Source organism: Blennius ocellaris (genome assembly GCF_963422515.1).
Source record: "Blennius ocellaris genome assembly, chromosome: 23".
NCBI classification, from domain to species: Eukaryota; Metazoa; Chordata; class Actinopteri; order Blenniiformes; family Blenniidae; genus Blennius; species Blennius ocellaris.
Genome location: NC_137672.1, coordinates 19,547,769 through 19,568,436, shown reverse-complemented (window position 1 = coordinate 19,568,436; position 20,668 = coordinate 19,547,769). Strand labels below are relative to the sequence as shown.

General features: G+C 50.9%; 2 protein-coding genes across 3 annotated transcripts in view; one reads left to right on the top strand and one right to left on the bottom strand.

Moving 5' to 3' along the window:
- LOC308147001 (uncharacterized protein) overlaps positions 1 to 4,103 on the top strand; it is a 5,718-nt gene extending 1,615 nt beyond the window's left edge. The window contains exons 1-3 of the mRNA XM_080519032.1: positions 1 to 190; positions 318 to 382; positions 2,618 to 4,103. The exon at positions 1 to 190 is cut by the window's left edge and continues 1,615 nt beyond it. Of these exons, the coding sequence (XP_080375158.1) occupies positions 1 to 190; positions 318 to 382; positions 2,618 to 3,567 (1,205 nt within the window). The 3' untranslated portion in view covers positions 3,568 to 4,103. The remainder of the gene's footprint in view (positions 191 to 317; positions 383 to 2,617) is intronic.
- A 68-nt stretch (positions 4,104 to 4,171) lies between these two features.
- On the bottom strand, positions 4,172 to 20,219 carry LOC308147076 (uncharacterized protein). 2 transcript variants are annotated; one of them, XM_080519146.1, is made up of 17 exons: positions 19,790 to 20,219; positions 14,453 to 14,489; positions 13,465 to 13,505; positions 12,802 to 12,871; positions 12,393 to 12,528; positions 11,994 to 12,138; positions 10,750 to 11,913; positions 10,535 to 10,585; positions 10,133 to 10,184; positions 9,263 to 9,497; positions 8,191 to 8,355; positions 8,067 to 8,113; positions 7,246 to 7,535; positions 6,605 to 6,633; positions 6,343 to 6,523; positions 5,691 to 5,785; positions 4,172 to 4,932 (listed from the first exon to the last, which is right to left on the bottom strand). In XM_080519146.1, the coding sequence occupies exons 1-17, from the start codon at positions 19,869 to 19,871 to the stop codon at positions 4,825 to 4,827; spliced, it is 2,928 nt and encodes a 975-aa protein (XP_080375272.1). In that variant the 5' UTR covers positions 19,872 to 20,219; the 3' UTR covers positions 4,172 to 4,824. The 2 variants fall into 2 exon arrangements, with proteins under 2 accessions (XP_080375272.1, XP_080375273.1); XM_080519147.1 differs by having other exon boundaries at positions 7,276 to 7,535.
- Positions 20,220 to 20,668: the final 449 nt, after the last annotated feature.

The following is a 20,668-nucleotide window of genomic DNA, read 5'->3' as shown; positions in this document are numbered from 1 at the left end:
TGCCGGGCCCCTGGTCCTCCAGGGTGGGGGTGTACCTGGACCACACGGCGGGACTCCTGTCCTTCTACAGCGTCTCCGGGACCATGACCCTCCTCCACAGGGTCCAGACCAGGTTCACCAAGCCGCTACACGCCGGGGTCTACCTGTACTACTTTAACGAAGGCGCGTCCGCAGAGTTCCTGAAGCCCCAGTAGAGGGCGTCCAGAGTGTCCCCCGTCCCAGGAGGACTTCAGTGACGGAGACGCCGGTATGGACGAGTTTTGACCGTTTGGTTGGACGATTGACGGCGGTCATGTGATCAACACGTGATCCAGCAGGTGGCGCCACGGCCACACTGGAATGACCATCGGCATGAACGCGCGATGTCCCTACAACGGAGGACGTTGTCCCCCCCCTCCCAATATGTCCTCTATGAGGTCGTATCAACGCTTGTTAGCATGCCAATTAGCATGCTAGCAAGTTTGTTCAATTGAGCTGAAATTTGGAGGGTGGCCTCATGGGGGCAATGCGATCACGGCGCACTAGCTAATTAGCCGCACCGCTAAGCTAGTTAGCTTAGCATGTCAGAATGTGACGTAACTCAGCAGGGGGCGGCAGGTGGCAGGCACAATAGAATTCCCGCGGGAATTTTCTAGCAGAGTCGTCGTCGTCGTCTTTGTAAACTTCGTCTTTAAACGTAAACTTTGTAAAGACCATCGACATAAACATGAGGTGCCTCGCGGCCCATCCGCTCCCGTTGACACGATGTCCCTACAGCGGAGGACGTCCCCCCTCCCAATATGTCCTCCATCAGGTCTCCACAGGACAGAGGTTTTAAAATGAGGTACTACTTGTGTTGCTACCGACGTTTCTTTGGGTCTTCATGTTGAGCTCCAGAGGGACGACCTATCCAAGATGGCGGCCACGAGGCATCTAGTGTTATATAACTATGAGAATGACGGTAAAACCAGAATTGTATGACGAGAAAAGCTTTTTTTAAAAAGCGCGTTAAAGATCAAGGTCGGCTCTGGGCCTCGTTTGGGTTGTGAGGCGTTGAGTGGGCGGGGCCAACCTGACACACCTGCTCAGGTGTAGGGGAGAACATTCCCACCTGCGGAGCGGCGAGGAGCCGGAGCGACGCCCAGGTGAGACGTTCTACTATCTTCTTCTACATCCCGGAATCATCTGCCTCCTTTGGGTTTTTAAAAATCCCTGATCTTTGCAGGAACTGTTTCACAAAGTTGCAGTGTTTGTAACAATGTAGCAGAAATAATGATACATTTTAACACTTTATGTAATAAACCGCTGCGCTTTGTAAGAACCTGTTACATATTGCAACACTTGTTACGAATCAATGATGAAAAATGTGCTGTCATATTTTTCAGTCATTAAATCATAACGCCACATTTTATATTCAAATTCTGGAGCACATTTTATAATAAACCTCACCACATTTTGTATAAAAAAAAAAAATAGAATTAAAAAAGGCGGGTTAATTGATTAAATGCACTCAGTGGCTGAACAATCTGGATTAATAATCAATCTGGATTAATTCCTCCAGGAAAATCTAAACGTCAGGAGGAAATACTGTTTAAAAATGTTAGGTTTACTATGTCAAAAGTTCTACCTGATTTAGATCTAGATTCTACCGTCACTGTGCGGCAGAATCAAGCTCTTTTCTCATTATTAAACTATGAATCATTACATAACCTGAACACTGCAGCTGTTATTACCAGTCGACCAGTTATTACATAATGCGGCGCTACCTGGTGAAATTCAATTAACTTTATTGATGGAGCACCAGATACAATACAAATACACCAAATATGGTGTTTGCTTTGCTTTGCTTTGCTTTGCGAGGCAAGGCAAGGCAAGGCAAGGACGGCGCCCTGAGGAACTCCACGTATGTTGTTCCGCTTGGTTTTACCGAACGCCACGCGGCTCTGCAGTCAGGAAACGTCTCTGCTTCCCGGAACAATTAAGTGGCGTCTCCTTCAGTCCACATATTTGGGCAACGAGCCAAAGACGACGACGACGATGAGCCTCTTAGAGAAACGATACCGGCGTCAGCCAAGTGGTGTTGGACCAGGAACCCGTTTCTGAGTTTCTCCAGGTTCGACAGAGCCGACGTATCGTGACGTACCGCGACGTATCGTGACGTATCGCCGGCGTATTGTGACGTATCGCTGGCGTATTGTGAGATACTGGTGACGTATCGTTGACGTATCGTGACGTACCGCGACGTACCGGTGACGCATTGTGACGTATCGTGAGATACCGGTGATGTATCGCGACGTAGCGGCGACGCATCGTGACGTACCGCTAATGTATCGCTGACGTATGGTGATGCAACGCTGACGTATCGCGACGTACCGGCGAGGCATCGTGACGTATGGTGACGCAACGCTGACGTATCGCAACGCTGACGTATCGCAACGCAACGCTGACGTATCGCGACGTACCGGCGAGGCATCGTGACGTATGGTGACGCAACGCTGACGTATCGCAACGCTGACGTATCGCAACGCAACGCTGACGTGTCGCGACGTACCGGCGAGGCATCGTGACGTAACGCTGACGTATGGTGACGTATCAATGTGGTTCCAACCCCTCAATGTGTTTCAGCCTCTGGATTGAGGATCGAGGCGCCGGACAAGAAGAACCTGGAGAACCTGGAGAACCTGGCAGCCGATCGGCAAACATCTGGAGAGAACCGTCCGTTACCTCTTTACCATGGAGCAAGGCGGCAGCCGTGACATGGCGGGATGGCGGGAGGAGGAGGAAGAGGTGGAGGAGGAGCAGGAGGTGGAGGAGGCAAGGCGACTGAACCTCCAGCGTAGGATCAGGGAGCGGGAGCGCGGCGTGGCGCTGCTCCGGCAGCTGGAGGACAAACTGCAGCAGCAGATCGTCCAGCTGAGGACGGAAGACGCCCGGCTGGCCCGGGCCGGGGGGGGACAGACGGGGACAGACACCGGGGAGGTCCTCCCCCTGTTGCCGCGGGGACAGCCGGAGACCAGGGAGGACTTCCTGCGGCACTCGCTGCAGATCCACCTGGACCCCAACACGGCCCACCGGGTCCTCCTGGTCTCCGGGGACAACCGGACTGTCTCCATCCAGCGCCGAGAGCGAGCTCCGGTCCCCCACCCAGACCGGTTCACCTACTGGTACCAGGTCCTGGGCCGGGAGTCTCTGACTGGACGGCGCTACTGGGAGGTGGAGTGGCGGGGACAGGGTGTCTTCATCGCCGTGTCCTACGGGACCATCAGCAGGACCGGGGGGTCCGGCCAGGACCTCCTGGGCTTCAACACCCAGTCCTGGGCCCTGAAGTGCGACGCCCACCGCTACGTCTTCTGGCGCAACAAGGCCTGTACCCCCGTCCCGGGCCCCTGGTCCTCCAGGGTGGGGGTGTACCTGGACCACACGGCGGGACTCCTGTCCTTCTACAGCGTCTCTGGGACCATGACCCTCCTCCACAGGGTCCAGACCAGGTTCAGCCAGCCGCTCCACGCCGGGGTCTGGCTCCTGGGTCCTCCTGGGGGGACGGCGGAGTTCATTGACCCGTCTGGAGACACTTCACGTCCCCAATGAAGACCTGGTCCCCCGTCTCAAGAGACAGCCGTCAAACCTGCAGAGGCTCTGAACGGGGACGCAAAACGTCTTTCTGGATGAAAAAGTCTTTGACACGATTACAAGTCTTTGATGTGGTAAAGAGATGAGGGGTGACGCAGAGGAGACGAGGGACAACGAGACGTCTCCAAGACCTCGCCGACGTCTCCAAGATGACACCAATGTCTCCAAGACGACTCCGTCTCCAAGACGCCAACGTCTTCAAGACCACGCCGACGTCTTGGAGACGAAGAAAAAGTCTTTGACACGATTGTAAAAGTCTTTGATGTAAGGACAGGGTGTCGTCGTGTCCCACGTTTGACCTTCATGTCTTTCCCAGTTTGAACTGTTGCAGAGCGGGAATCTAAGAATTTACTCTTTTTAACGTCTTTTAATCAACAGAAGGTCTTTTAGGGGAGTCGTTTTCTTTTTGGTATCTTTCTATGTGAACGAGGATGAAAGTTTCTAGATGAAAGACTCAGAACGATTCTACGTAAAGGGTCACCTCATCGTTTCTGGTCTCCGTGGTGAAGACGTTTTATTTTGTAATGCGCTATCTTAAGTCACTAAGACAATAAAAGCTGAATCCGTAAGAAAGACTGGAAGTTTTATTTGGATTAAAAAGCCGGAATGTTTTTTTATGGGGTTTCTGTCTCACACACACACACTCACAGGTTTCATATACAAACACAGACCAGTCCGACAGGTTCGAAAAGCGGCACCGTAGCATCGGCTGGCGCCTGAAATGACGGGACGTCTAAAACTTCCGCCGCTTTAAAGTGCAAAACAAACTAAAAGGTAAAGATGAAAGAACGTCGACGGTTCAAAGTTGAAATAAACGACGTAGCCGCTAACGGCTAGCGCTGCAGCGCTTAGCGCCACCTGCTGGTTCACCTGGTAACCTGCAATACAACAAACTAGTTAATAACAACCTGCAGCAGTTCCTCCGTCTGTCCACTTGTCAGTCTTATATTCGAAAAAAATTATCTTGATACTTTGCGGAAAAAAAAAAAGGTCCAAAAACAATTAATGGAGTGAGAAAATGGAAAATTAATTTGGACCAAAAGGAGGATTTGATCTAGAAAGTTCTGCAGAGTTAGTTTGGTCCGTTTCTGTTCCTAAAACAACAGGAAGTTAAAAAAGTCGTGACTCTAAATCAGATTTGGAGGGAGACGGAGGCTGACGGAGGGAGACGGAGGCTGACGGAGGAAGACGGAGGCTGACGGAGGCTGACGTCCATCAGGCCAGGGAGACGTAGTTCTTGGGCACGATGCCGCGCCTCCCGCCTACGACTCCCACAATCCACTGCTCGTCCACCAACTCCACCTGCGTGATGACGTCACCCACCTGCAGAGGAAAGCAAACTGTGGCTCCGCCTCCTGGGAATGACGACCTTTGACCCCGAGTTTCTACAAACAAACGTGTTTCCCACAAACAGTGCCGATACCAGTACTGACCCTCAGCTACAGGCCGATACCAGTACTAACCCTCAGCTACAAGTTGATACCAAGTACCGATACCAGTACTGACCCTCAGCTACAGGCCGATACCAGTACTGACCCTCAGCTACAGGCCGATACCAGTACTAACCCTCAGCTACAAGTTGATACCAAGTGCCGATACCAGTACTGACCCTCAGCTACAAGTTGATACCAAGTACCGATACCAGTACTGACCCTCAGCTACAAACCGATACCGAGTACCAATACCTGTACTAACCCTCAGCTACAAACCGATACCGAGTGCTGATACCAGTACTAACCCTCAGCTACAAACCGATACCGAGTACCGATACCAGTACTAACCCTCAGCTCCAAACCGATACCGAGTACCGATACCAGTACTGACCCTCAGCTACCAGCCGATACCAGTACTGACCCTTAGCTACAAACCGATACCGAGTACCGATACCAGTACTAACCCTCAGCTCCAAACCGATACCGAGTACCGATACCAGTACTGACCCTCAGCTACCAGCCGATACCAGTACCAACCCTCAGCTAATTGCTGATATGAGTACCGATACCAGTACTGACCCTCAGCTACTTACTGATACCGAGCACCGATACCGAGTACCGATACCAGTACGTCTCGTCTTCACGCACCTTGAGATTCAGCTCGTCGTCGTTCTCGGCGGTGAAGTCGAACACGGCTTTAGCCGAGCCGCTAGCCGCCGCCTGCTGGCCTCTGATTGGCTGAGCTGGAAACAGGAAGTACAGGAAAACTCAGCCATTCAAAAATGTTGCTTGTCAAAATTTCAAAAAAATTTGACATTTTTCCGAAACCCCCACCCCATTGACGCTGAGCTTTTTTTTTTTTTTTAACAACGTTGCGTTTTCGAAAAGCTGCCTTTTCCCCCATTTCCATGTTAACGGGAGACAATGCAACTTTCCAAAAATGCACCGACTCCATGTATTTGGGGGGAAAACGCAACTTTTCAACAACACTTCACCTCCAAAGTCCAACGGTGTGTAAATGAGGAAAATATGCAACTTTCCAAAAACACTCCCGACTTTGTAAACATGATAAAATGCAACTTTTTGAAAATGCAACTTTTTGAAAATCTGCATTTCCATAAACACTCCAACCGTAAAAACCCCTGTGAAAGAATTTTTTTTTGAAACGCTCCCATTGTATAAACACGGGAAAATTGCTAATTTGCTAAAATGCAACTTTACGAAAATGCTGCAATTCCCTGTAAATGGAAACTACTAGGGCTCTTATTTTGAAGTCGTGGCAGTGGAGGGCTGTCCGTACCGCAGTAGGGCTGAGTGAAGGCGGCGGGGTAAAGCCCCTCCCTCCCGCCCAGCAGGCCCCGCCTCCACCCGCCGTCCAGGTGCTCCGTCACCTGGATCAGCGCCCCCTGCTGGAAGCACAGATCCTCCGCCGTCTGCCCGGGGAAGTCGAAAAGCGCCGTGGCCCACTCCTCCGCCACAACCTGGCAACCAGGCGGTACACTTTAAAAAAATCACTCCAGTAGTTGTTGTTGTTGTTGTCGTGGTTGTTGTTGTTTACACACCTCTGAGGCCGGCGGAGGCGTCGGCGCCGCTGTGGAGAGAAATGAAGATTACAAAAGTTGCACCATCCAAGGACGGAGCAGGAAGTCGGTGTGAATCTGAATCGCTGGCGGCGATTTTGATAAAGTTTTGAAATTCACTTTTTGAAAATGCGCCGTGAAAACGAGGAAAACACAAATTTAAAAACAAACAAAAAAAACCCATCTCTATGTAAACAGGGGAAAATGCAACTTTTTGAAAACGCTCCAATGCCGTCTCCGTGAAAAAGAGGGAAAATTCTACTTTTCGAAAATGCCCCTTCTCCGTGTATACATGGAAAAACACTGTCAAAACGGGGGGAAATGCAACTTTTTGAAAACGCTCGAACTCCGTGTAAAGGGGGGGGGGAAAAGCAACTTTTCGAAGAAGTTTCAACACTGTGTGAAAACCAGGGAAAAATGCAACTTTCTGAAAAAGCTTCAAATCCACGTCATGTAAACAGGGAAAAAGACAACTTTTCAAAAAAGCTCCAAAACTGTTTGTGTGAAAATGAGGGAAACCAACTTTTTGAAAATGCAAATTTTTCACATAAACTGGGGGTAAAAAGCAACTTTTTGAAACCGGCATGGGTTTGCTTGGCAGCAGCCCCGGTTCAGACTCTGACCTGGAAGGGGGCGGAGCTTCTCCAGCTCACCTGTGCTCTGCAGCGATTGGCCGGTCAGGTCGTCCCCGTCCCGCCGCAGCGCCTCCGTCTCCTGCGTCCCCCCTGTCTCCTCCGTCTCCTCCACCACCTGGGTGAAGTTGAGCGGGAACACGCCCACCCTGCCGTGGATCTGGCCCCGCCCCCAGTTGCCGTCGACGACCGCCAGCAGGGCGATGACATCACCCTGGCAGAAGGTGAGCTCGTCCTCCTCCTCGCCGTCGTAGTCGAACGTGGCGACGCAGCGAGGCCCGCTGGGGGAGACACCGGGGGGGTGGACACACGCAACTTTACGAAAAACGACAAACTCCGCCCCGGCGTCGGATTCCCGCTCAGGAGCAGATCACGAAAAAAATCAAAGTGTGTCGTAGCGTTTCCTTGACGACGCCGGGAGATCAAAGCTTTACGAGGCGCTATACTTGCTAGCTTGATAGCCGTGAGCTTCACAGGGGGGAAATGGGGGGGGGGCTTTTCGAAAATGCCCCGTCTCCATGTCACTTTCTGAAAACGCTTCGACTCCATCGCCGTGTAAACGGGGGGGACGCAACATTATAAAAACGTGCCGACACTGCGACAACGATGGGAAAAGCAACTTTTCAAAACGGCACTTTTTGAAAATGCTCCCTCTGTGTGTAGTTGTCGGAAAACGCCAACTTTTCAGAAACTCTCAGTCTCCGTGTAAATGAGGGAAAACTCAACTTTTTGAAAATACTCCAACAACTCCGTTCCTGTGAAAACTAGGGAAAACGGAACTTTTCGAAAACCAGTGCCAGTTGTCGACTCACCTGAGGGGGGGCGGGTCCGGCTGCTCCTTTGCCACCGGCAGGATGGACTGGAGGTAAAGCAGATCAACCAATCAGTACAGAGTTCAGGCGGAAGCTCCGCCCCCAATAAACCCGCCGCCGATACCTGGGACTCCGACGGGCCGAGGTCTTCTTTGGACCGGCCGTCCCGGTCCACGGCGGGTTCTGGGTCCAGCGGCTTGACCACGGCGGTCTGGCGGCCGCCGTCCAGCGGGCGACGCTCGGAGGGGGCGGGGCTTAGGTCGTCCAGGACGATCAGCACTTCCTGCTTCTGATGCGGGAAGAAAAACCAGACGAATGTGAGAATGAGAATGATATTATATATACAGATACTGATGACGATATCAGTACTGGCATCAATACAAGTATCGGTATCAGTACCAATACTATAGTACTCATATCGGCAAGTATATCCAGGTTAGTCCTTGTATCGGTACTCGGTATCGGCAAGTGGCTAAAAGTTAGTACTTATATCAGTACTCGGTATCGGCAACTAAATGAAGGTTAGTACTCGTATCGGTAGTCGGGTACTCGTATCGGTACTCAGTATCGGCAACTAGATAAAGGTTAGTCCTAGTATCGGTACTCAGTATCGGCAACTAGATAAAGGTTAGTCCTAGTATCGGTACTCAGTATCGGCAACTAGATAAAGGTTAGTCCTAGTATTGGTACTCGGTATCGGCAAGCGGCTAAAGATTATTACTGGTATCGGTACTCGGTATCGGCAACTCGATGAAGATTAGTACTCGTATCGGTACTTGGTATGGGCAACTCGATGAAGGTTAGTACTCGTATCGGTACTTGGTATCGGCAACTAGATAAAGGTTTGTACTCGTATCGGTACTTGGTATCGGCAACTCGATGAAGGTTAGTACTCGTATCGGTACTTGGTATCGACAACTAGATAAAGGTTTGTACTCGTGTCGGTACTTGGTATCGGCAACTAGATAAAGGTTTGTACTCGAATCGGTACTCGGTATCGGCAACTAGATAAAGGTCTGTACCATGATCAATATTGGCAAGTATTTAATGATCAGTACTGGTATCGGTACTCGGTATCGGCAAGTAACTAAAATAACACTGAATGTTCAGAACAGTTAAGTATCCATCAAAATACAGTTTTGTGTTTTTGAACTTATTATGATGAGTAATTTCCAGAGAAGTTGAAGTATCGTCACCGTGCTGCAGTACAGCGGGTGTCCAGGTCGGGGGCGGGGCGGCAGAGGAGGGCCTCTTCTCGCTGCTCTTTGATTGGCTGTCACAGGCGAGGGGGCCGGCCGCGGCGGCGGAGGGGCGTCGCCTGGTCTGGACGGAGCGGCGGAGGGGGCGGAGCTGAAGGCCGGAGGGGGCGGGCGCCCGGGGTTGGCTTTGATTGGTGGAGGGCGAAGGGGGAGGAGCTTCACACTTGATGTGCTGAGAGACAAGAAACAAACTGTTAGACTAGAGGAAGATGCTCTATAATCTGGACTAGAGGAGGAAGATGCTCTATAATCTGATGTTAGAGGAGGAAGATGCTCTATAATCTGGATTAGAGGAGGAAGATGCTCTATAATCTGGATTAGAGGAGGAAGATGCTCTATAATCTGATGTTAGAGGAGGAAGATGCTCTATAATCTGGATTAGAGGAGGAAGATGCTCTATAATCTGATGTTAGAGGAGGAAGATGCTCTATAATCTGATGTTAGAGGAGGGAGATGCTCTATAATCTGATGTTAGAGGAGGAAGATGCTCTATAATCTGGATTAGAGGAGGAAGATGCTCTATAATCTGGTGTTAGAGGAGGAAGATGCTCTATAATCTGGTGTTAGAGGAGGAAGATGCTCTATAATCTGATGTTAGAGGAGGGAGATGCTCTATAATCTGATGTTAGAGGAGGAAGATGCTCTATAATCTGGATTAGAGGAGGAAGATGCTCTATAATCTGGTGTTAGAGGAGGAAGATGCTCTATAATCTGGTGTTAGAGGAGGAAGATGCTCTATAATCTGGTGTTAGAGGAGGAAGATGCCCTATAATCTGATGTTAGAGGAGGAAGATGCTCTATCCCCACCGTGCAGGAGCAGCAGTGTCCAGGTCAGGACTCCTGGAGACGGGGGTCGGGGCTGTTGGAGAGAAGAAACAACATCAGACACTTCCTCTTCCTCCTCCTCCCCCTCCTCCCCCTCCTCTTCTTCCTCCTCCCCCTCCTCTTCTTCCTCCTCTTCTTCCTCCTCCCCCTCCTCTTCCTCCTCCTCCTCCTCCTCCTCCACGTTGACAGTGGAGTTGCAGCAACGGAAACTTTGACAAGTTGACCAACTTTTGGTGACTGGTCACCATTACCTCCCAACCTCACTGGGGGGCGCTGTGGTGTATTACTGCTGATGAAATCAGTACACACACACACACACACACACACACACACACACACACACACACACACACACACACACACACACACCCCCCCCCCCCCTACCGATCAGTGCCGGTGGTCTGGTCGGGACGTCGGGTCGAACGCTTCCCTTCACTGTGAAAACCAAAACACAGCAGTTATTTAAAAATGCCATTTTGGGGCAATTTCGAAAATTTTTTGCTCCATCTCCATGGCGACGAGCCGGAGCGTTTCTAAACATTGCGACATCAAACCTCCCGAGTCTTTTTCAAAAAGTTGCATTTCCGTTTTCCACTCACCAGCCTGGCTCTCCTCACTTCCTGTCCGGGCGGCGGCGGCGGCGCAGACCTCCGCGGGGGGCCTCGGGGGCGGGGTCACGGTCGCGGTCGGGGGCGGGGTCATGGTCACGGTCATGGTCGGGGGCGGGGTCACGGTCATGGTCGCGGTCGGGGGCGGGGTCGGGGTCAGGGTCACGGTAGGGGGCGGGGTCGCGGTCGCGGTCAGAGGCGGGGTCACGGTCGGGGGCGGGGTCAGGGTCACGGTCGCGGTAGAGGGCGGGGTCGCGGTCGGGGGCCCGTCGGCAGCGCTCCCGTCCTGGCGAGAGGCCGACACGCCGGCCCTGGGGGCGGCGGACGGTCTGGGCGGGGGTTTGGGGTTGGAGGCGGAGTCAGGGGCGGAGTCAGCCCCGGGGGCGGTGAGTTTGGGGGGAGGCGGCCTGGGGGCGGGGACGGGCGTGTCGGGGGCGAGCCGGGGCTTCGGGGTCAGCGGCGGCTTCCCGCCGGACGGCCGTGCGGCAGACGGGAGGTTTTTGGGTTTGGGCGCCACGGCGGGGGGGAGGGGGGACCTGGCCGGTTGCCCCTGGAGACGGGGGCGTGGCCGAGGTTCGGGTTTGGCCGGAGGCGTCGGGGGGGTTTCTCTGCCGCCGCCGTCGGCCGCCTGCTGCTCGAACGCCTGTATCCTCGCCCTCAGAGTCGCCATGTCCTCCTCCTCCTCCTCCTCCTCGCTCTCTGATTGGCTGAGCTCGCTGCCGTCGCCGTGGCGATCGGGGAAGCCCCAGTCGTCTCCGCCGAAGGCCTCCAGCAGCTCCCGGAGGTACCCGCCCTGAGGCGCCTCACTTCCTGTGCGGGCGGCGTGGGCGGCGGCCAACGTGGCGGCGCCGTCCTCCCGCAGCTTCACCAGAGTCTGGACCCGGACCTCGGCGGCGGCGGCGGCGGGCCGAGCGGCGAGTTTGGTGCGGGGGCGGGGTCTCGGGCGCTCCGGCTGGGCGGGGTCGGGGCTAGGGCGATCGCTTCCGTCCGTCTGGGAGGCTGAGGGTGAGCAGAGGTCGCCGAGGAGGTCACAGCATGGCGTGGAGGCGGAGACCGACGGCGGCGGCGGCGGCTGGTCGGGGGTGACGTCGCCAACTGGGGGCGGCCCGGCGGGGGAGGCGGGCGGCGGCCGCGGCGGTCTCACGGGTCGCTGAGCTGCGAAAACAAAAGGGACTCGGTGAAGGGCGAGGTCTCGCCGTCCCGCCGCACCACGCCCGCCGGACGTCGGCGCTCACCTGGCGGCTCCGGCGGCGCGGCGGCCGATCCCGCGTCAGTCTGCGTGGCGATGGTTATCGTCGACGAAGACGAGGGGGGCGGCGAGGAAGAGGGGACGACCTCCTGCGTCTTCTCCCTGATCACCTCCTCATACGACGGCGGCGGCTGAAAGCAGGGAGGGAGAAAAGCGTCTTTTTTAGAGTCGGTTTCCATGACGACGGCGCTCGTAGCCACCGAGGACTGGAACGTTCTGGAAACAAGGCTCCCCTGGTGGAACTTCTCGGAAACGCTCCAACCTTGCAAATCGAAACTTTTTGAAAATGTGAAACTTTTTGAAAACGTGAAACTTTTTGAAAACGCGAAACTTTTTGAAAACGTGAAACTTTTTGAAAATGGAAAACTTAAAAAAGAAAGCCCACCTGGACGGCGGGGGGGATGGTGGCGCCCCAGATCTGAGCGGCGGGAGGAGGGGGCGGCGGGAAACCTCCGGGGGCGCTGGGGAACCAGGAAGTGGACGCCAGCGGCTCCGCGGACAGGATGGTGATCTCCGGACGCCTGGAACCAAACAACCACGTCAGACGACGGTTCCACCGACGGCAGGCTAGCTCAACGCTTTCCTGATCCTTTATAGCCGCGAAGAGGCTAATGCTAACAGCGGGATTGACTTAATTCATCATTAACCAAAGCTAGTCGCTCTGTAGCACGTCTCCGGGAAATGCTCATGCTAACAGCGGGATTGAGTTAATTCAGGATTAACTCAAGCTAGCCGCTCTGTAGCACTCTATGAGAAGTTGCTAATGCTAACAGCGGGATTGCTAACAGCCTCACCTCCGCTCTCGCTCCCGGTCGCGGTCCCGGTCCCTGGCGGTGTCGGAGACGGAGGCGGGCCTGGTGGAGGCTGATGGGAAAAACAAACAAACAAACAAACAAACAAACAAACAAACAAACAAACAAACAAAACAAAACACCAAGCAGCAGTGAGAATTTTGTTTACAACATGAGATTACAGAGTTTGGCCGGGATGGAAACGCCACGCTGCCAAGAAACGCCACTCCTAAATCAGTTTTTGAAGTTTTTAAAAGTTGCACAACATTTTTTTTTTTTTTTTTTTTTTTTAAACCTGGAAACTTTTCCGAGTTCCACACGGCAAACGATGTCAAGTGAAAACGTAGAAGTTTCGTTTTGGGAGTCGATTCACACCACGACTCGGAGCCACTGAAAATGCAACTTTTCGAAAATGCTCGGGCTTGGGTAAAAGTTTTCAGTTGCAGCGTTGCCGTGGAAACTCGTATTTTTGTACTTTTTTTGTACTTTTTAACATCAATTTGACTAAAAAAAAAAAAATACAAAATCAACATTCCTTGTTCAAAACAGATTTTCGAAAAGTAGAAATCAAAGCGTCTCGTCTGTCTGAGTGATGTCAGCTGGTCGTTACCATGGTTTCCGTCTCTTGTTCTGGTTTTACAGATAAAAAGGAGGACAAACACTCACTTCTCTTGATGGCGGCTCTGATGGAGGACAGCGGTCCCTGGCTGCAGGGACAGGGAGGACGGGAGGGACAGGGAGGACGGGAGGGACAGGGAGGACGGGAGGGACAGGGAGGATGGGAGGGACAGGGAGGATGGGAGGGACAGGGAGGACAGGAGGGACAGGGAGGACGGGAGGGACAGGGGGACAGAAGGGACAGGGAGGATGGGAGGGACAGGGAGGACAGAAGGGACAGGGAGGACGGGAGGGACAGGGAGGACGGGAGGGACAGGGGGACAGAAGGGACAGGGAGGATGGGAGGGACAGGGAGGACAGAAGGGACAGGGAGGACGGGAGGGACAGGGAGGACAAGTAGGAGAAGAAGGACAAGGACAGGGAGGACATGAAGGAGAAGGAGAAGAAGGACAATTCATTTCTCTACAACCACAAATGAGTTTTCAGGAAAAAGTACTTTTTCTCTCTCTCTCTCTCTCTCTCTCTCTCTCTCTCTCTCTCTGACTCACCCTGGAAAATCCCTCTTTCCTCACTCCTTGCTTCTTTCCTTCTTCCCTTGTTGATTCCTTCCTTCCTTCCTTCCTGATATTTTGCTTCCTGCTCCCTCCCTCCCTCCTTCCTTCCTTCCCACCCTCCTTCCTTCCTCCCTCCCTCCTTTCTCCCTTCCTTCCTTCCTCCCTCCCTCCTCCCTCCCTTCCTTCCCTCCCTCCCTCCTTCCTTCCCTCCCTCCCACCTTCCTTCCTCCCTCCCTTATTCTTGAAAAGTTGTGTTTCACTTCGTTTCAACAGAGTTGAAGCACTTTCAAAAAGTTGCGTTGCCTCCTGTTGCCACGGAGAAAGAATATTTTCAAAAGATGTTGCATTTTCCCACAGAGACAGACTTTTTCAAAACTTCCGTTCTATCTGGAGCCACAGAGTCGGCGCACGTTCGAAATTTCTATGGAGTGTTTTTGAAAAGTTCCACCTTGAGAGCCATTTTCAAAAACTTGTAGTCGTACCTGTGCCGATGTTCAGGTTTTCGTCTGTCGGGGCGACCTGGAACCGACGGGCGGAGAAACAACACATTAGAATACGAGACACGGTGTGGAACTTTTAGAAAGTTTACAAAAAACAAACAAACATCCACCCAAAAAAATGTCGTCAATTGTTTCTGAATAAATCCCAAAAAGCTGCGGAAGAAAATGTCCCGTAACAAAGCCTCAGTTTCACAAATAAAATGTCTCGGAACAGATTTAGAAAAGTTGCGTTTTCCCGTCATTTCCACAGAAACAGTGTTTTTTTTTTTTTTTTGAAAAGTTGTGTGTGTGTGTGTGTATATGTGCCCCCACATCTCCACAGAAACAGAGTGCTTTTGAAAAGTTGCATTTTCCCCGTTTCGGGAGCTGGAGAGTTTTCGAAAAGTTGCACTCCCCTCCGTTTTGACAGCGTTTTCAAAAAGTTGCGTTTGCCCTTGTTTTCTGCGGAGACGGAGAGTTTGATTACGTCGCATTTTTACCCCGTTTGACCAGAGATGAGGCCTTTTCAAAAGTTGCGTAAACCCCCGTTTCCACGGAGACGGAAACGTTCCTCACCCCCCACCCCGAAAAGTTCCACCTTGGCAGCCGTTTTCGAAAACTTGCTCCCGTCCCGGGGTCCCCCCCTCCCTGAAGGTGTGGACGTGGACTTCCTATCGGAGCTTTTTAACACTCGGCGGCGAAACAGGAAGTCAAATTGTTGGAATTTAGCGTTTCTCAAAAGACTCACCTTCTTCTTCTCCTCCTGCTCAATCCACCCTTTCTAGTTCTCTCCCTTCTTCTCCTCCTCTCTCCTCTCCTCTCCTCTGTGTGACAAACTTTCCACTAGCCCCGCCCACTCCTGCACTGGCCGGCCGCGCCATTGGCCGAGAGCTCGCGGGAAGCTGCGCCATGATTGGCCGCCGCGTCACCGCTTCCAGATGTGTGTGTGGCGTCACACACACACACACACACACACACACACACACACACACACACACACACACACACACACACACACACACACACACACACACACACACACACCAAAGAGGACGCTGACTCAGCGTCTCGGCGTCAGAAGGAGGTCAAAGGTCAGAGGGAGGAACTTTGAATCGTTTCAGCACGTTTTCTAAAAGTTTTCCAAAAGAGACTGGCGTCTGTTTCCTCCACTTCAAACAGGAACTCTGGATTTGCAACCAGAGCCGCTTTTCGACACTTGTTTTAGCCATTTTACAACCGGTTTTAGTGTTCGAGCCGCTTTTCGACAGTTTCTGAGCCGCTTTTCGACAGTTTCTGAGCCGCTTTTCGACTGGTTTCTGAGCCGCTTTTCGACTGGTTTCTGAGCCGCTTTACAACCGGTTTTAGTGTTTCTGAGCCGCTTTTCGACTGGTTTCTGAGCCGCTTTTCGACTGGTTTCTGAGCCGCTTTTCGACTGGTTTCTGAGCCGCTTTTCGACTGGTTTCTGAGCCGCTTTACAACCGGTTTTAGTGTTTCTGAGCCGCTTTTCGACAGTTTCTGAGCCGCTTTTCGACAGTTTCTGAGCCGCTTTTCGACATTTATTTTAGCCGCTTTAAAACCGGTTTTAGTGTTTCTGAGCCGCTTTTCGACAGTTTCTGAGCCGCTTTTCGACATTTGTTTTAGCCGCTTTACAACCGGTTTTAGTGTTTCTGAGCCGCTTTTCGACAGTTTCTGAGCCGCTTTTCGACAGTTTCTGAGCTGCTTTTCGACACTTGTTCTAGCCGCTTTACAACCGGTTTTAGTGTTTCTGAGCCGCTTTTCGACAGTTTGTGAGCCGCTTTTCGACACTCTATTTTGCAAATTTTTTTTAGCAGTTTTTTGTGGGTTTATTAAAAAACGGATCGATTGATGACGACAAATCCTCCCTTGAAATTTTGTCCAATTCCAGCGAGTAGATTTTACAAAAACGTTAAAAACGTAAAAATACACACAAACGTATAAACAAATCAATAAACGCAGAGGAAAACATAACGTCATGGGCCAGAGGTGAAAACATCTGGTAGAGCAGCTTTCAAAATAAAGTAAGCAGCGATTTTTAAAACCACAGAAAAACAGGCGGTAATCTGGTGTCTCATTACCTCTAGTGTGTGTGTGTGTGTGTGTGTGTGTGTGTGTGTGTGTGTGGCGTCACACACACACACACACACACACACACACACACACACACACACACACACACACACACACACACACACACACACACACACACACACACACACACACACACCAAAGAGGACGCTGACTCAGCGTCTCGGCGTCAGAAGGAGGTCAAAGGTCAGAGGGAGGAACTTTGAATCGTTTCAGCACGTTTTCTAAAAGTTTTCCAAAAGAGACTGGCGTCTGTTTCCTCCACTTCAAACAGGAACTCTGGATTTGCAACCAGAGCCGCTTTTCGACACTTGTTTTAGCCATTTTACAACCGGTTTTAGTGTTCGAGCCGCTTTTCGACAGTTTCTGAGCCGCTTTTCGACAGTTTCTGAGCCGCTTTTCGACTGGTTTCTGAGCCGCTTTTCGACTGGTTTCTGAGCCGCTTTACAACCGGTTTTAGTGTTTCTGAGCCGCTTTTCGACTGGTTTCTGAGCCGCTTTTCGACTGGTTTCTGAGCCGCTTTTCGACTGGTTTCTGAGCCGCTTTTCGACTGGTTTCTGAGCCGCTTTACAACCGGTTTTAGTGTTTCTGAGCCGCTTTTCGACAGTTTCTGAGCCGCTTTTCGACAGTTTCTGAGCCGCTTTTCGACATTTATTTTAGCCGCTTTAAAACCGGTTTTAGTGTTTCTGAGCCGCTTTTCGACAGTTTCTGAGCCGCTTTTCGACATTTGTTTTAGCCGCTTTACAACCGGTTTTAGTGTTTCTGAGCCGCTTTTCGACAGTTTCTGAGCCGCTTTTCGACAGTTTCTGAGCTGCTTTTCGACACTTGTTCTAGCCGCTTTACAACCGGTTTTAGTGTTTCTGAGCCGCTTTTCGACAGTTTGTGAGCCGCTTTTCGACACTCTATTTTGCAAATTTTTTTTAGCAGTTTTTTGTGGGTTTATTAAAAAACGGATCGATTGATGACGACAAATCCTCCCTTGAAATTTTGTCCAATTCCAGCGAGTAGATTTTACAAAAACGTTAAAAACGTAAAAATACACACAAACGTATAAACAAATCAATAAACGCAGAGGAAAACATAACGTCATGGGCCAGAGGTGAAAACATCTGGTAGAGCAGCTTTCAAAATAAAGTAAGCAGCGATTTTTAAAACCACAGAAAAACAGGCGGTAATCTGGTGTCTCATTACCTCTAGTGTGTGTGTGTGTGTGTGTGTGTGTGTGTGTGTGTGTGTGGCGTCACACACACACACACACACACACACACACACACACACACACACACACACACACACACCAAAGAGGACGCTGACTCAGCGTCTCGGCGTCAGAAGGAGGTCAAAGGTCAGAGGGAGGAACTTTGAATCGTTTCAGCACGTTTTCTAAAAGTTTTCCAAAAGAGACTGGCGTCTGTTTCCTCCACTTCAAACAGGAACTCTGGATTTGCAACCAGAGCCGCTTTTCGACACTTGTTTTAGCCATTTTACAACCGGTTTTAGTGTTCGAGCCGCTTTTCGACAGTTTCTGAGCCGCTTTTCGACAGTTTCTGAGCCGCTTTTCGACTGGTTTCTGAGCCGCTTTTCGACTGGTTTCTGAGCCGCTTTACAACCGGTTTTAGTGTTTCTGAGCCGCTTTTCGACTGGTTTCTGAGCCGCTTTTCGACTGGTTTCTGAGCCGCTTTTCGACTGGTTTCTGAGCCGCTTTTCGACTGGTTTCTGAGCCGCTTTACAACCGGTTTTAGTGTTTCTGAGCCGCTTTTCGACAGTTTCTGAGCCGCTTTTCGACAGTTTCTGAGCCGCTTTTCGACATTTATTTTAGCCGCTTTAAAACCGGTTTTAGTGTTTCTGAGCCGCTTTTCGACAGTTTCTGAGCCGCTTTTCGACATTTGTTTTAGCCGCTTTACAACCGGTTTTAGTGTTTCTGAGCCGCTTTTCGACAGTTTCTGAGCCGCTTTTCGACAGTTTCTGAGCTGCTTTTCGACACTTGTTCTAGCCGCTTTACAACCGGTTTTAGTGTTTCTGAGCCGCTTTTCGACAGTTTGTGAGCCGCTTTTCGACACTCTATTTTGCAAATTTTTTTTAGCAGTTTTTTGTGGGTTTATTAAAAAACGGATCGATTGATGACGACAAATCCTCCCTTGAAATTTTGTCCAATTCCAGCGAGTAGATTTTACAAAAACGTTAAAAACGTAAAAATACACACAAACGTATAAACAAATCAATAAACGCAGAGGAAAACATAACGTCATGGGCCAGAGGTGAAAACATCTGGTAGAGCAGCTTTCAAAATAAAGTAAGCAGCGATTTTTAAAACCACAGAAAAACAGGCGGTAATCTGGTGTCTCATTACCTCTAGTGTGTGTGTGTGTGTGTGTGTGTGTGTGTGTGTGTGTGTGTGTGTGTGTGTGTGTGTGTGTGTGTGTGTGTGTGTGTGTGTGTCAACGACCCGACTGGTTACTACAAACACAAAAACTACAAAACAGTAAAATCTAGTACAGGAACGAAAATGAGGAAAAACACAAAGACACAAAACTACAACAAACAAAAACTACAACATACAAACAGATAAAAATTACAATAAACAAGTACAATGCTACAAATAAAATAGTATAACACAAGAAAAAATACACAAACTACAACAACATACACAACACACAACTACAACTATACACAACTACAACTACTACAACTACACACAATAACAATAACTACAACAACAACACACACAACTACTACAACTACACACAATAACTACAACAACTACTACAACACACACCCCACAACAATAAGTACAACTACACACAGCAACTACAACACACACAACAACAACTACTACAACACATACAAACACACACACAACAATAACTACAACTACACACAACTACTACTACTACAACAACAACACACACAACAACTACAACACACACACACAACTACAACACACACACACAACTACAACACACACACACACAACTACAACACACACACACAACTACAACACACACACACACACACACACACACACACACACACACACACACACACACACACACACACACACACACACACACACACACACACACACCAATAACTACAACTACACACCACTCCACCCAGCTCCAGGGTAGGGCGGTAGTAGGGCGGCAGTTTATTGGTAGTTGGGCGGTAGTTTATTGGTAGTTGGGCGGTAGTTTGGTGGTAGTTGGATGGTAGTTTATCGGTAGTTGTCGTTACCTCCGGACTGTCGTCGGACCACCTGCTCCCGGGTCTCCCTCCTCAGGTTCTCCTCCTCCTCCTCGGCTCGAGCCTCGGCCATTGCTGCTCCTCGTCCAACTCCCGGGGGAAGTCTAGCTTTATCCCGGGGAAGTCTCACTTTCTCCCGGGGGAATTCTCACTTTCTCCCGGAGGACCTCCCCGCTCCTCGGTCGTAGTTTCACCGCCCTCCTCCTCCTCCTCCTCCGGGCTCGTCGGGACCTCCACCCGCCGCGAGCCGCACGAAACTCGGGACAAGTTGATCCGAGGCACCGTCACTTCCCCCCCCCGTCCCGGGGCCCCGAGCCGCGGGCCCGCGCTCTCTGCAGCCCGCCGCGGTGCGAGCAGGACGGCCTCACGAGACGAGCCGAGCCGAGCCGAGCCGAGCCGCTCCGGCTCCAGATGAAGAGTTTGTTTCTCCGAGCTTCCCTGTTTACCTCCTCTTCCTCCTCCTCCTCTTCCTCTTCCTCCTCTTCCTCCTCCTCTTTTCCTCCAGCGGAGCCGCACGCGCTGCAGCCGCGTGACGTCACTAACGACCAGCTGAAACATTAACCCTGTGTCAGGTGGTAAAAAAACAACTTTAACTACAAACCCAACTTTAAACTACCACAGACATCATGACGTCATCGGGTCTCACAAGTCTAGAACCTCTCAGGATTCTAGAACGTCCCTGAAGTTTAGAACTTCGCCTCTAAGTTCTACATCTTAAAATGTTCTAAAAGTCGAAACCAGTTCAGAATTACACAATTTCTCCCAAAACTCTAGAAACTTTCCAGATGTCTAGAACATTTTAGAATTATATGATTTAAAAGAAGTCGAAAACATCTCAGAATTCTAGAAAAAAATCCCTTAAATCTAGAA

Coding starts and splice junctions, on each gene's coding strand:
- LOC308147076 (XM_080519146.1), bottom strand. CDS start 19,871: ATGGCCGAGGCTCGAGCCGAGGAGGAGGAGGAGAACCTGAGGAGGGAG. Junction 6,524..6,604: donor CGCCTCCGCCGGCCTCAGAG/GTGTGTAAACAA, acceptor CCTGGTTGCCAG/GTTGTGGCGGAGGAGTGGGC. Junction 5,786..6,342: donor CTTCACTCAGCCCTACTGCG/GTACGGACAGCC, acceptor TCCTGTTTCCAG/CTCAGCCAATCAGAGGCCAG.